Raw genomic sequence first — 14,166 nt, forward strand, 5'->3', positions numbered from 1 at the left:
TGAGGGGTGCATTTTTATAGACTGAATTAAACCAACCAGCTAAAGGTGGAGGAGATAGTCTATGGAGGGAAAAGTGCTGAGATGGCGCAGAACTGCAAAAACAGTGGGGAACACAAGGGAGTCTTACTGAACCATTCTTCTCGCCACAGAGAGACCCAGCAGCGATGGTGTAACACCTGCCAGATACACTTTACAGGGGATCTAATCAAACATCGTAGGACTCAAGAACATAAGGTAACAAATTACTGCCCTGATCAAACATCGTAGGACTCAAGAACATAAGGTAACAAATTACTGCCCTGATTTACAAAGCGGGAGGTCAAGTGATAAGATGCTCACTTATCCTTAGAGGCAGGGGAGTAAGATGGAGGGAATACGCTGGGGCATTGCACTGTGGTGATGAGGATATTTCTAGTTGGATCTCCTTTATGCATCTAGTTTTCTTGGGCTCCTGCACACTGGTGCTGGTGGAACTCCTGGGTGTCATGCTGAGCAAATTGGCACTGACTAGCAGCTTGTTTTGTTTTCCAATTATTACTACTACAGGCCCTGCTTATTATTAAACTCTGTCCAGCCAGAGGTATGATAGCAGCATGGTTCTTTCCGTGATCGTTTTCAACTGCATGGGGAATTTTAGGTAGGCAGTCTGTAATTACCCAAGCTGGAGTCTGGTCAGGACGCTAGAGTTAACTACCCCATCTCATATGACAAGTGCCATGAGATCTTTCAAGACCATGAGCGACCAGAGCCTTCCTGCGTTGCTCTTCCCACACATTTGCCACCTCTTGGGCATGTGGAAGCGTGTGTGCCAGGATGCCCCCTCTCCTGCTGTAAGAAGGTGGCCTGACTGTTCTAGATTCACAGTCATGATTTTGAGACAGAAGTGGTTTAAATTAAGCTTAATTGAAACAAAGTAGTGCCTGTCTTAACCAATCAGATCTTCTCATCCCTCTTTGCTCAGCTGGCCAAACGCTCTCTCCGTCCCTTTTGCACTGTCTGCAGCCGCCACTTCAAGACCCCTCGGAAGTTTGTAGAGCACATGAAGTCCCCTGAGCATAAGCAGAAGGCCAAGGAGGTAATGTGAACTGGATTGGGGGGAAGCACTGCTGGGTTACAGAAGTGGCTGTGCTTGGTATGTGTGGGAGGAGTATGCATATGTCCTACTTGTCTCAAACCAGTGAAGAGATGCATCATTTTTCCAATCAAGTGGTTCCTCTCCTCCTTGACTGCATTCTAATACCACTTGAAGGAGCAGACTGATAATTGAGCACTGTATGTGTGACTGGGAGCATGATCGCTGCCTTGCTTTCTAGAAATGCCATCTGCTCGTCCCAGAATGCGGCAGTCCCAGACTCCACCGGGAGTCCTCTCCAGTCCTCCTAATCAACAAGAGTGACATTATATGAGTGCCTGAAGTTAGCAATCTAGTCTGGTCTGATCTTTCCTCTGTGTGTCTGGCAGGTGAGGCTGGGTGAGAAGGAGCTAGGTGGCCCAGAAGACTCAGAGGAGCTAATCACAGTTGATGCTGTTGGCTGTTTTGAAGATGATGACGATGAAGAGGAAGAGGAGGAGGAAGGAATTGGTGAAGAGGAAGGTTCTGAAGTGGTGCAGACAGATAGTGAAGATCCTGTCACCAAGCAGGTACACAGTGATAACAGAAATGGAAGGCTGTATTATATGAGCATCCGAGCTAGATCCTAATAGCTCAGTCAGTCAGGGCCAGTTGAGCTCAGGGCATTCTGGAGGCTTATCTAGTCCATTCCCAGAGCACAGGACAAGATGGGGACTATCTAAGATACTTTGAGATCTGATTTTGCTTTTTGTCAAAGAGTGGGAGGATCTTTGATCGCCATGAGTGATACAGGGGAGCCCTTACATGTGCAAGAAGATATCCTGGCTACCTTGTCAAGGTAGGCAAAACAGTTTAGACTTTACTCTCAACCATTCTGCTTTAGCTGACCAATTAGCAGCTTTGCTCCTGTTCCTAACTGGATGGATGGATCCACAGATGGATACATCTTGGCAAGTGTTCTCCAGAGGAAATAGCTCTCTGCTTCAAGAACAACTAACAATGGAAAGGACACAGTTGATGTAGCTCAGGCCTTAAATACAAGGTGTTTTTTAACTCTGTTAATGAAATGTTCTCCTGATAGTTGGTCTTTGTGTTGGGATTTAATCTGTCCCATACACTATGCTGTTAATGTAACCTGTGCAGCATGGAGTAAATGGCGACACAATTAAGGGGTGTATTTTACAGTAGGAAGGGGAAAATAGGAAACAAAAGCCCCTTCCTGCCATGTTGGACCTCAGCTTTGCCCCCAGGCTCATTGGAAGGGTTAAAGGCCCATGAGAGGAGCTGAGCAATGGATGCAGCCCCAGTAGACAATCCTTGCAGGCTGGGGACATGCACTGACTTGGTCTCTTGGTATCTCGTTCAGGGTGGGCTGAAGGAAAAGACTCCGGAGGACTGTGAAGGAAATGAGAGATACTGTCCAGATACCCCCTATGGTAAGCAAACCCAGACAAGCAGTGTGCCCAAGAGTGCCTTCTGGAGCCAGGGGCTGCCATTGTATGGAGGGTGGGCCTCAGCGCAAGAGCGGGTTGCCAGCAGTAAGCCGCACTCTCTCCAGTGTCCATGTCAGACCAGTGAAGGTTAGTGGATTCTGGAGAAGGGATGAAGTTTGATCATCTGAATTGTAAGTGTAAGGCAAGTGCTGTTTGTCAAAGTGTAAATGGGTTTGGCAGGTGCCTCTTGCCCTTCAAGAGGTGGGGCTGAGAACCCTTGACCTCATCTAGGAGGACTAAACAACTGTGGAGTGGGGAAGGAGCCAGTGCAAAAGGGTGAAGTGCTGAACAAGCCATGTCGGGCCGAAAGCAGAGTTACTAGATCAGGGATGCCCCAAAGAGGAGCTCAAGTGCCCCATTCAGAACACTCCCGAAAACTGGTGCCTCAGTAGAGCTGCTTCTCTCCTGCATTGAAGAGCCAGGTCAGCACACCGTGACTTCACAAAGGAGATGGAACTGCATGCCTGTCTTTGGCATGAACGCTCTAGACTAGTATCTGATCAGAACAGACAAGCTGCTGACCTCAGGTGCAGCGCTGCCTCCAGAACATTCTTTTGTGCTCTCTCTAGTCACCACCCTAATCTCTGTAAGCAGCTGAGATTTTGGTTTCTAAAACTTTTCCTAGCCAGTTACGCATTGTGGGGAAGGCACGGGGGCGTATGCACTAGCAGAAGCTGCTCTGTGCACAGGGAGAGTTCTGTTTACACCAGTTTTCCACATTGCTGTAACCTTCCACTATCATGTGGCAGATGGAATAATGATTAATGCTGTGAATGTTCTCTGTGTTTCTCTCACGTGCCTGCTGTCTTCTGCTTGGATTGAGCCCATTACTGCTGGTCATATGGTCTCTGTAGTTTTCCATTGTATTTTTTTTTTTATGCTGTGTAGTTTCTTTTCTTTGGCAACCTGATCTCTCTCTGAATATCAGCCCACAGCTGTACTGTGGTAAAATGAGATATTCAGCAAGCGATCTTGAAAAATCCGCAATTAACAGAAGCAAAACTTTCCTTTTTAATTTCCCCTTTAACATTCTTATTGTTTTGGAGTTCCGTTCAATGTGATCTGTGATTTCCATTCCCCTCCCATTTTGCAGGCCTGGATTTTCTGGTCCCCGTCGCAGGTTACCTCTGCAGGCTGTGTCACAAATTCTACCATAGTGACTCCGCTGCCCGGGTCACACACTGCAAGTCCCTGATGCATTTTGAGAACTTTCAGGTTAGACCCCTTTGGCAATTGCATGGCCTGGCATTTGTCACCCTGTGTGTCTTCTCTATTCCTTCAGCACCTTCCCATTGTCCTCAGTGTCCATCACAGTGTCCGTCATGCCACAGCTTTCATCTGGTATGCTCCCTGCTTGTCTTCAGCTGCCCTTGTAGATCAGACATCGTTCTGCTCCTGCTTTCTTACTACTGCTAATGTCCACCATTACCCATTCTCAGCTGGAAATCCTCCATCTCCCCAGCAAATGTTGGATCTGTTCACTGAACCTGTGAAATGGAATCCCTGATTCAGCCTGGGACTTTCCTGGTCCCTTAGCGAGTACAAATGAGTGAAGCTGGTGGGGGACTAGACAAGAAGAAGCTGCTCCTTTTAAAGAGAGCAGGAAATGATACGCATCTGTCTAGGTGAAGCTTCAGTGTCTGTAATGCTGGAAATAGGCCCTGACACTCAAATTACATATAGGTAACATCTATACAGGGGACAGGTAGTTGAAAACTAATCTTTAAAATGGTAGAAATGAAATTCCAGGCCAGTTTTAGAAGATGGAGAACTCCAATCTGTAAGTTGTTGAGAGTTCAGTCGGTCAGCAGGGACTAAGCAGCAGCAGGAAGCAACTTGGGAGTTTCTGGTAGCTTGTTTGGAGGCTCTTCACTGGCACAGAGTTCAGCCAGTTAATGCTGTTCCTCTGCTGTATCCAGTCCACACACAGAAGATACAAGAATGGCCCTTGCCTTCAGCTGTAAACTCATGCACTGCCTCTTGCAAATTTTGATGGCTGGACCCAAGTTTGCCACCTCCACTCTGGGCTTGGATTTCAGGGAGGGCAGTAATCAGATTTTGTGACCATCAGGCTGCTCTTGAGGCAGGTAGTGTTTTTCATTCCCCTTTCAGTTACCATTGCTTGAGTTCTATATATGGAAGTGGCATTTCCTGACTCCTGGGATAGGGGGTAATTCCAATTTGCATTTCCTCTGCTGGTTTGGGCCAAGGCCTGCTTCAGCAAAAAAATCCCATTTCTCCTCCCTCTGTGTATTTATAGTTTCTTCATGGTGTGTTCTGTGGAGCTTTTCTGCTAGTCTTCAGACAGGTTAACCTTTGACTAACCTGGCAAAGGAGTTAACAATCCCCTTGCTATCCCTGTTACCTTTACCAAGAGCTGGGGGAAACAGTGTCCCATGTGCACTGGCAGTTCTTAAAATCTTTGCAGCAGGTGAAGCTGCAGCTACTCCTCTGGGTCACCCATTCCCTAGACAGATCACTTCCAGAATGAAAGAATCAGTCCCCCTTGTCCCTGTTGTGCTTCAGTACGTTGATCTGAATAACTTAGTTACGTTCCCTTGCAGCTTGTTAAAAATGAGTCTGCATAGCAGCAGTGAGTGTTCCTCCCCTTCACCTTCAGAACCAGGGGAGAGGCTACTGTTTCCACCCTTTGGGGTAGCAGGAAGGAAGTTGTCTAGTAGTTAGGGGACTAGGAGTCAGATTTCCTCTTGTCTGGCAGTGAGTTGCTGTGTTACTTTAGGGAGGTCACTTAGCCTCTCCCTTCCTATCTGTAAAATAGTGAGGATGGCCTCAAGGGCTACCATGAGGGTTAATTCATTAATGTTTCATGAAGTGGTTGGAAATAGCTGAGTCCAGGTGTGACTTGGAGGAGTTGGCCTTCTACGGATATTTAAGGCTAGTCTCGGTGTATTACTAGCCCCCTTCCCTTTTGAGTCTTGGGATCTCAGCTGGAAGCAGTTACTCCCTGGACTGTGCATATACTGCTGGTTAGAGGTCTGAGGACTGTCATGGTCTTGGCATTAAATGCCTTCTAGTGTCTTTCAAGGGGGGTGAATAGCACTTCTGGCCAGAATGCCATACTGGAGGCTTCTTAGCAGCTTCCATCTGAGGCAGTCCAGTGCACCAATCTGGAAACAGCTACCTTGCACTTGGTCAACAAGAATTGCCCCAGTTTAAGATGTGACTTTTAAACTGATTTAGTTACACCAGTATGTAATGTAAGTGTAGCCAAGCCTTAAGTGTCCACAAAGCATTTTATAGTGCTCTAACTTGAAAAATCACCCCCCCTGAGCGCATCAAGTCGGAGCGCTTTAAAGCACTAGTGTAAACAGGCTCCAAGCGCTGGGCTCCCAGTGCTCTGAGCTACTCCCCTTGTGGAGGTGGATTACCAAGAGCCCTCTCTCACAAGCTTTGAAGTTTCCAGTGTAGCCATGCCCTTAACCTGGTTTAAACTGCTCTATTCTGGTTTATTTTAAATCATTTTGGAACAGACAAAGGGTCCACAAAGGGGTTTGCACCACTTTAACTTAATCAATTAAAAATTAAACTCACGCAACTCTGTGGCGTAGACAAAAGTGCCATCAGGCTTGCAGCAGCAGGGTGCTGATCAGAATAACTCTGGTGCTGAGTAAGTATTCAGTTTGCTTTGAGTGCATGAGATGTTTGTCTGTCAGTGCGACTAAACATTTCACATAAGTGTCTGTCTACCCAGTTGACAGCTTGGCCTTTTACCTGTTTCTCCCTGTGCAGAATGGGCTCTCTTCCTCAGGCACCAGGAGCGTGAGCAGGGACAAACTCTTGGAACAGCTAACCTAAAAGATTAGGACTTACTGAGCCTCCTGCTGCTTCTGTTCTGTGCCACCAAAAGCAGGAGCTGCATAGAGCTCTATTTGAAGAGTGATAAGAGTTGTACTCACTTTCTAGGAGCCAGGAAAGATCACAGGGCGGACTTACCTTTTGTCCTCAGTACCAAATGGCTAATATTGCAGCCCCTTCAATGGCCAAGTACCATAGTGCAGTTCAGATAACATGCTGATACAGTAAAAGAACCTGAATAGAATAGTCCAGTTAAACTGTTGGGTTCAGTACAAGCCCCTTGTTCCAGGGCTTAAGTTTAGCATCACCAATCACTTTCCTATTTCTGTGGAAGAGAAGGAGCCCCATGCTGTTTACTTAGTGCCATAGTCTTTCTAGAAGTCTTGATCACCACCTTGCTAAGTCAAAGCCTTCAGACTGATTAACACACTGGAGAAAATCCCCTTGTGCCTTAGGATCCCATGGTTATACTTCTGTAGGCTGGCTCCATGCGGCTCTTGTGTACTATTTTTCTGAAGTTGCAATGACAATTTTAACCTCCTTGTTGATCTCTCCTTGGAGGTTTCAGTTTAGGAACCCATCAAATAAATTGTCATGCTGACAGTGAATTTAGGCCCTATATCAGCATTATCTAGTGAATGTTGGAGCACTCTTGCAAGTGGGGACACTTACTACTAAAAATACTCTCCTAGAAACATCCCCTTAAATGTGGTTTTACTGAAGAGACTTCCCCCTCCAACCTTGAAGCTCTTGCCAAAGAAGCAGAAAGTAAATGTGCATTGCTTAGATGAGCAAAGTGCAAAAGGAAACATCATTTCATTGTGTTTAGCTGCTGCAAAATTTGTTAATCTAGTTATTCCCCTTTAAGATGCCTGTAAGGAGTGCAAGCAACCAATAGTCTTGTATCAGGAGGGTGAGACTACATGTCTCCTGCCCACCCCCACAGCTAGATTCAGTCAATAGTTGGGATGAGAGTTTTCTTGCTTTCACTTACATTCAACAGGGCTATTGAGATCTATCATCTCCAATCAAGATGAACAACGATCAAAGTCTGGTTCTAGCTCTGTATCCCCAGCCTCATTCTACCTAATCCTGCCACATTAGCACATGCAAGAGGGAATAAAGCCTTAATACCATCACTTTTTGCTAGGAGCTTGAACTCCTTCCCTCAGCAGCCCACCCAAGAGAGCTGTAGATGTGTGCTTTGTTTGGAGATTAGGCCAGCCATTGCAGTCTGTCACTCACTACTGTCTTTGTGCAGGTTTCTCCTGGACCAGCTAAAAACATCCTGTAATGTCTCAGTCCAGTTATCGCTCACATGTTTTTCCTTTGCACAGAGATACAAGGCAGGAAGGCACCGTGCCACAGCAGCACACTCAGAGGCCTCTTTGTGCTCCCATGGCTCTGGCTTCCAGTCATCGGATGAGCAGCAGCAGCCTCCTGCTAAGACAGAGGATGAAGCGGAGACAATGAATACCAATCGTGGCATAGGAGAGGAAGATACAGAAGTTTTGCCATTAAAGGAACAAACCTCTAGGTCTCTAGAGAATAAGAGTGAGCTGGTCCCCTCTGTGAGCAGAGGTGAAAGCCCAGCCAGTGAGACTGATGTATGTGGAGCGCTGGTCATAGAGGAGGAAGGAAGTCAGGAGGAGGGTAGCAAGTCCCCCACCACTAGTGAAGACTGCCTGCTCCTAGATGAAGACAGTGCCACAGGGGAGTTGCTGGGCCACAGTATGTGTAAGGAAGAGGAAAGTGATGAAACCAGGCAAAGGGATGGCACAGACAAACCCCTGTACCCAATGCGTGAAGGGGATTCTGAACAGGGGGCAGCAAGCATCAGAGAGAAGGAGGCAGATACCTGCTCTCCAGGCAAAGGAGAAGCAGCAAATCTAACCCCAGCAGGGCGTAGACGTTCTGCTAGACGCAAACCCAGATAGACCAGCTTTAAAGGGAGAGCCCTTTGCATACAATATTTGCTGGAAATGTTTATTTTCAGAGTCCTTTAATAGAGCAAAAAGCCTTCTACTTTACTGCTGTTTTTATTTTAAAAAATAAAGCCTGGCTTTAGCGTGTCTAATAGAGGATGGCACTGGGTGTTGTTTATACAGCTGGGCTGTGATAGAGATCCTTGGGAGAGCCAAAGCTCCGTTAAACGTGAAAGGGTTGCTGAAGCTGACCTTCCTAAAGCTAACACTCACTGCTTGAACTGGCAAAGCCTGCTGCAAGACAGACTTCTCACTGTACTAGTTATCTACTACCTTCTGTGCTAAGGTGGTTCCCTTTTCCCAGGTCATAAGCCTGATGATACTGATGTGAGCAGAAAGAAACAAAGGGAATTCTACTGCTGGGAGATGAGTCAACCCCCTCTGAACACAATTTATGCACTTTCACAGAATATTTTCCCATAGAATCAAGCTAATGCACTAGGCCACAGGCTCACTCAGGACCCAGTTTTAGATTAGAACATGAAAGAAGCTCAGGCATTTGATCTCTCAGCACTTAAAGCAAGGCTGCCTCAAATGCTTCCAGGAGGACATTCAGTTTAAGATGACTAAAAGTTTATTTATAAATACTATCTCTAAACTGTACATATTGACAGTCACTTCACAATGGTAGGCCTTGACGTGAGAAGCCACAGACACAATCAAAGCAGTTTCACAGACTTAGTGGTCATGCAGTCTTACAACCATGTTTTTATCTCCCACACATTCAGGAAGGACTGGCACGACAGCATTGCTGGGCAAGCCTCCCCTACCCTCTCTCACACTGAGGCTGTGACACCACAAGGGGAGCAGATTAGGCTGCTCTATGGTAATACCTCTCAGAAGCCACTGTGGAGGCTCTAGAATTGGTTTAAGGAGTTACTCAGCTGCTCTTTACTCTCCCTTAAGTACACTACAGGGGTTTGGAATGGGGAATATTGGACTGGAGTCCTGTCATTGAGCCAATGTTTCTCATCATAGAACTTCTGTAAGCTTAACTGAAGTGCAGACTGTAAGGAGACTGCAGCTACAGTGTAGAAGAAACCAGATGATTTAAGCCCCAGAAGAAGCCTGTTAACACAGAGCAAGTCTAGGCCCAGAATGGCACCACCATTTGGTATGGATCTCCAGAGCTGTAAGGTTTAGAAGCCCAGTTTACTGGGGGAAAGGAGTCTATGAGGTAGACAGTCCTCAGAACAGCCACCACTTTCCTTTGTAGTTGAATTGTGGCAAAAGGGGCCTATACATGAATGCCCATACTTGCAGGAGAGGCTTCTCATACCCACTTCTAATGGTGTCACTGTCAGCTCAGAACTGGAGCTACATTTGGGAGGTGGAAGTTTTTACTCCACATCTCTCCCCTTACCCACCTATTTGCTGATGTAGCATCAGTCACCAAGAGAAAACAAGACAACAGAGAGAAGGGCAGAACATTTAACCACTGGAGGGAATGCACAACAGCAAGTACTTTTCTAGTCAAGTTTTACATTAAACCAGACAGCGGAGGTCCCATTGGAAGTAAAAACTATGACAGTGTGTGTCCAGCAAACAGCAGGAACTAGATGTCCATGTGTGGTCCCTGCACATCAGTCTGCAGGTTCTGCCCTTCACTCAGCTGCTGCTGGAACTCCAGACGTGTCTGACGGTTGGATTCCAGCAGCTCCTTCAAGCGGGCATGCAGATGGTCATTCTTCTCCTCCAGGTGATCCAAACAGGAGTTTATCTGGTCCAGCATGGAGTTTATTGCAGCATATTCTAAAGGAAGGATAACAAAAAAAATACCCTGAATAATTTAAATTCTTGTACTACCACCACTCATTCTAAGAAGGTATCAGGCAGCAAGGCCTCTTGCAAATATACCTCAGAACATAGAGGGCAAGTCCTCTATCTCAACTGCATCCTCTTTGTATCATGATACATCACATCTACTAGTGAAACTAGGTCTGTGGGAAACTGGATAGTTCAGGGGATTGGTCATGTGATCTAGGATGTTTTACCTCTGTGCCACAGACCAGGCAGGAAATTGCCATCTGACAGCTGTTTGGTAATCTCTCAAGTAAGTGGTTGGGCTCTGGCCAGCTTCCACTAGACAGGGATCCACATTGCAAGAGGGCTGAATAGAAAAAGGGTGAATTAATCTCTTCACCCTCCCTAGAGGTGGCCTTGCCTAATCAGGGTACAGACACCTTGAAAGGGTGCTGCTGAGAAGCTTACCACAAAGGGTACAGCACAGAGAGTGTAACCTCCAGAGCTGCCACTCTAGGACCTGGCACATAAGAATCTGGAAAGAGTTCCAGAACATCACAGCTGCTGATGTGGTGGGAGCAGGAGGAGAGGAGAAAGGTGCAATAAAGTGAAGCCCTTTTGAATGAGCTGAATAGGAACATCTCATAAGGTCCTAAGGGGAAAAGTAGCCAGAGGGATGAATGTGGACCAGTTCTGATTTCCATGAACAGCACTTATCCCCTTAATTTCTGAAGTTGTTGACCCAGTGCAGAGACCACATAGGTCTTGCTTTACCATTTAACACACTACCCTAGGAAGCAAGGATTCATTGTAAACCACCCTGCAGGATCTATGTATCATGCCATACAACCAGCATAAACTAGGTCCAAAAGGCCATTCAAACCTACTTGTGATGCTGCTTCTTGCACGGGGAAGGAGGAAAAGCACTCACATCAAGCCCTAAGTAAAAGGAAAAATGTGGTTTTCATGTACATCTGCAGAGAAAATTATCTAATCCAATTCTCAGGAGGAGCCACAGATTTCACTTCACACACAAGGTCAACCTGAGCTTGCATGGGAAGAGAATATTTTTAATGTTTAAATCACTAGACCTGTTCCGCTGAACACAGCAAGGGATAGCAACAACCAGTCCTCAAACAGCATTGTTTAGAACAACAGACCACAGTCTGAAGGGGACTTCTCTGCCGCTTGCACTCAGACATCAGAAGCATGTGGGGGAGAGAAATAAGAGGATCTGATAGTGAAGCTGTTTTCAGGTACCAAGACCCTGAACACAAGTACTGGTTCTCCCAAAATCTTTTAGAAGTCAGTGTGGGAAGTCCTCGAATAGCACATGCCATTGCTGAAAGCGATTAATGCTATACCTTAATTCTGATATTACATTCTAAATTAAAGTTGTGAAGTGACTTCCTGAGACTGGAATGCACAGGGTTAGAAAATAGTGCAGTCCCTGCTTCCAAACTGGGAGAGCTTTGCGGGACAGGTTAAGAGATGTGATAGATTATTTAGCAAACTCATCATATCTCAGGACTTCCCATTGAAATTCAACTACAGAGATTCCCAGTAACAAAAGAATCAGCTTCTAAGGATCTGAGTGATTTCATGAGGAAACACCCGTGACATCTTCAGAATCTAATTCTAAATTGGACGGACAGCTCAAGTGGACCCAGCAGAAAGGGTCTTGAGGCAGGTGATAGTCCATAAAGCTCAAATTCCCAAAGGAATTGTCATAGGAGACTATGTAGTTAAGCATCCCTTTTTCATCAGGAGGGAGAGGAAGGTCTAAAACATGATATTCCCTTCCTGGCTAGTAACTAGTTGTTGTACTGTCACTTCCCAGAACAGTATGATGAAAGGCCTTTTTAATCCTAGAAATCCTCAAGGATTTTTTCAGGAAAGGAGCTCTTAGATTTTGTTAGAAGGCGCCAAATGAGGGTGTTGGGTGGTTTACTCTTATAAAATCATAGAAATGTAGGGCTGGAAGGGACCTTGAGAAGTCATCAGGTCCAGCCTCCTGCACTATGGCAGCACTAATTAAATCTAAACCAGGGGTTGGCAACCCTTCAGAAGTGGTGTGCCGAGTCTTCATTTATTCACTCTAATTTAAGGTTTTTGCATGCCAGTAATACATTTTTAGGTCTCTTTCTATAAGTCTATAATATAGAACTAAACTATTGTTGTATGTAAAGTAAATAAGGTTTTAAAAATGTTTAAGAAGCTTCAATTAAAATGCAGAGCCCCCCGGACTGGTGGCCAGGACCTGGGCAGTGTGAATGCCACTGAAAATCAGCTCATGTGCTGCCTTGGCACACCTGCCATAGGTTGCCTATCCCGATCTAAACTATCCCTGACAGGTGTCTGTCCAATGATGGTGATTCCACAACCTACCTTATTCCAGATCTTAACAACACTTCTAGTTCAGAAGTTTTTCTTAATATCTAACCTAATTTTCCCTTGCTTCAAATTAAGCCCATTATTTCTTGTCCTATCTTTAGTAGATAGGAGAAGAGTTGATCACCAGTCTCTTTATATCAACCCTTAACATATTCAAAGACTTAATTCTACCCTCAGCCTTCTTTTCTTAAGACTAAACATGCCCCATTTAAATTAAAAAAACAAGCAAACAATCACCTTTCCTCATAGGTCAGGTTTTTTAAGGCTTTTATCATTTTTGTTGCTCTTCTCTGGAATCTCTCCAGTTTGTCCACATTGTTGCAGAAGTGTGGGGCCCAGAACTGGACACAGCACTCCAGCTGAGGTCTCACCAGAGCTGAATAGAGCAGGACAGTTATTTCCTGTGTTTTATATAGGAGTTCTGTTGTTAAGATACCCCAGAATGATAGCAGCTATTTTTGCAGCTGCATCACATTGTTGACTCATACTCCATTTGTGATCCACTATAACCCCCAGATTCTTTTCAGCAGTGCCACCACCTAGTCAGTTAGTCCCCATTTTGTAGTTGTGCATTTGATTTTTCTTCTTCCTAAGTGAAGTACTTTGCATTTATTATTATTGAATTTCTTCTTGTTGAATTCAGACCAATTCTCCCATTTGTTAAGATCATTTTGAATTCCAATCCTGCCCTCCAAAGTGCTAGCAGCCCCTCCCAGTTTGTTGTTCATCTGAAAATTTTATAAGCATACCTTCCACTCCATTATCTAAGTCATTAATGAAAATATTTAATACCACCAGACCCAAGACTGACCCCTGCAGGGCCCCACCAGATACTCCCTTCCAGAAGAGGAGTAGGTTGGTTTGGCAGGATTTGTCCCTAACAAATCCATGCTGGCTATTCTTTATAGCCCAATATCTTTCCAAGTATCAGAGTTGCACTGACTGGGATATAATTCCCCAGGTCCCCTTTTTTAAAGATAAGTGCTATGTTTGCCCTTCTCTAATCTTCTGGGACCTCACCTGTGCTCTAGGAGTTCTCAAAGATAATTGTGAAGGGTTTGAATATTGCTTTAGCTAGTTCCTTAAATGCCCTAGTATGAATTTCATCAGGCCCTGCTGACTTGAATACATCTCAATACTCTTTAAACTGTAATTTCCCTATTTTGGCTTGCAATCCTTCCCTCTCCTTAATATTAGTTGTGTTGAGTATCTGATCATTATTAACCAAACGGCTGTGTGCTGGGAGCAAGCCTGCTGGGGGGTCTGTGGTTTATCTAGGAAGGGGGGGTATGCTTGGAGCAGGGGATTGGGGAGGGAGGGTGTCCAGGGCTCTCCCCAGGCAATGGGATGCTAGGAGCAAGGAAAGTTTGGGGAGGGGGAGCCTGGCTCCCTGCCCCAGGGCGCTCAGAGCAGGGCGGGGGTCCGCAGCTCCCCGCCCCGGGCGGGGGGACGCTGGGCGGGGTCCCGGCCGCTCTTCTCTTACCGGTATCCCCGAAGCCGTCATCGTCCCCCTCCTCGCCGTGCCCGGCGTTTCCCGCAGGCACCTGCGGCTCCCCGTTCGGCCCCGACATGCCGCCACCAAGTCCCGCCGCCAGACAGTACCCAGGTCGCGGCTGGATTCCGAGACATAGGAAAGCCCCGCCCCTTCCCGGATGGAACGGCG

The 14,166-nt window shown here is 46.0% G+C and overlaps 2 protein-coding genes across 6 annotated transcripts in view; one reads left to right on the plus strand and one right to left on the minus strand.

Moving 5' to 3' along the window:
- Positions 1–8,460, plus strand: part of CIZ1 (CDKN1A interacting zinc finger protein 1) — a 52,149-nt gene extending 43,689 nt beyond the window's left edge. For all 4 annotated transcript variants that reach the window (XM_073314381.1, XM_073314382.1, XM_073314380.1 and 1 more), the window contains exons 11-16: positions 150–234; positions 962–1,075; positions 1,462–1,641; positions 2,439–2,508; positions 3,659–3,780; positions 7,719–8,460. In XM_073314381.1, coding sequence (XP_073170482.1) covers positions 150–234; positions 962–1,075; positions 1,462–1,641; positions 2,439–2,508; positions 3,659–3,780; positions 7,719–8,318 — 1,171 coding nt within the window. In that variant the 3' untranslated portion in view covers positions 8,319–8,460. The remainder of the gene's footprint in view (positions 1–149; positions 235–961; positions 1,076–1,461; positions 1,642–2,438; positions 2,509–3,658; positions 3,781–7,718) is intronic.
- A 462-nt stretch (positions 8,461–8,922) lies between these two features.
- Positions 8,923–14,166, minus strand: BBLN (bublin coiled coil protein). 2 transcript variants are annotated; one of them, XR_012155251.1, is made up of 3 exons: positions 13,987–14,166; positions 10,997–11,048; positions 10,028–10,118 (listed from the first exon to the last, which is right to left on the minus strand). XR_012155251.1 is itself a non-coding variant. In XM_073314388.1 (2 exons), exons 1-2 carry the CDS (start codon positions 14,072–14,074, stop codon positions 9,922–9,924), a joined length of 285 nt encoding a protein of 94 aa, XP_073170489.1. In that variant the 5' UTR covers positions 14,075–14,158; the 3' UTR covers positions 8,923–9,921. The 2 variants fall into 2 exon arrangements, 1 of the variants encoding a protein (XP_073170489.1); XM_073314388.1 differs by lacking the exon at positions 10,997–11,048 and having other exon boundaries at positions 8,923–10,118; positions 13,987–14,158.

This window comes from Lepidochelys kempii, chromosome 16 (assembly GCF_965140265.1).
Source record: "Lepidochelys kempii isolate rLepKem1 chromosome 16, rLepKem1.hap2, whole genome shotgun sequence".
Taxonomy (NCBI): domain Eukaryota; kingdom Metazoa; phylum Chordata; order Testudines; family Cheloniidae; genus Lepidochelys; species Lepidochelys kempii.

What these genes read in the sequence shown, in the direction of transcription:
- BBLN (XM_073314388.1), bottom strand. Translation starts at nt 14,074, where the DNA reads ATGTCGGGGCCGAACGGGGAGCCGCAGGTGCCTGCGGGAAACGCCGGG. An exon ending in TGACGGCTTCGGGGATACCG is followed by an intron (nt 10,119 to 13,986) that starts GTAAGAGAAGAG and finishes TCCTTCCTTTAG; the next exon opens with AATATGCTGCAATAAACTCC.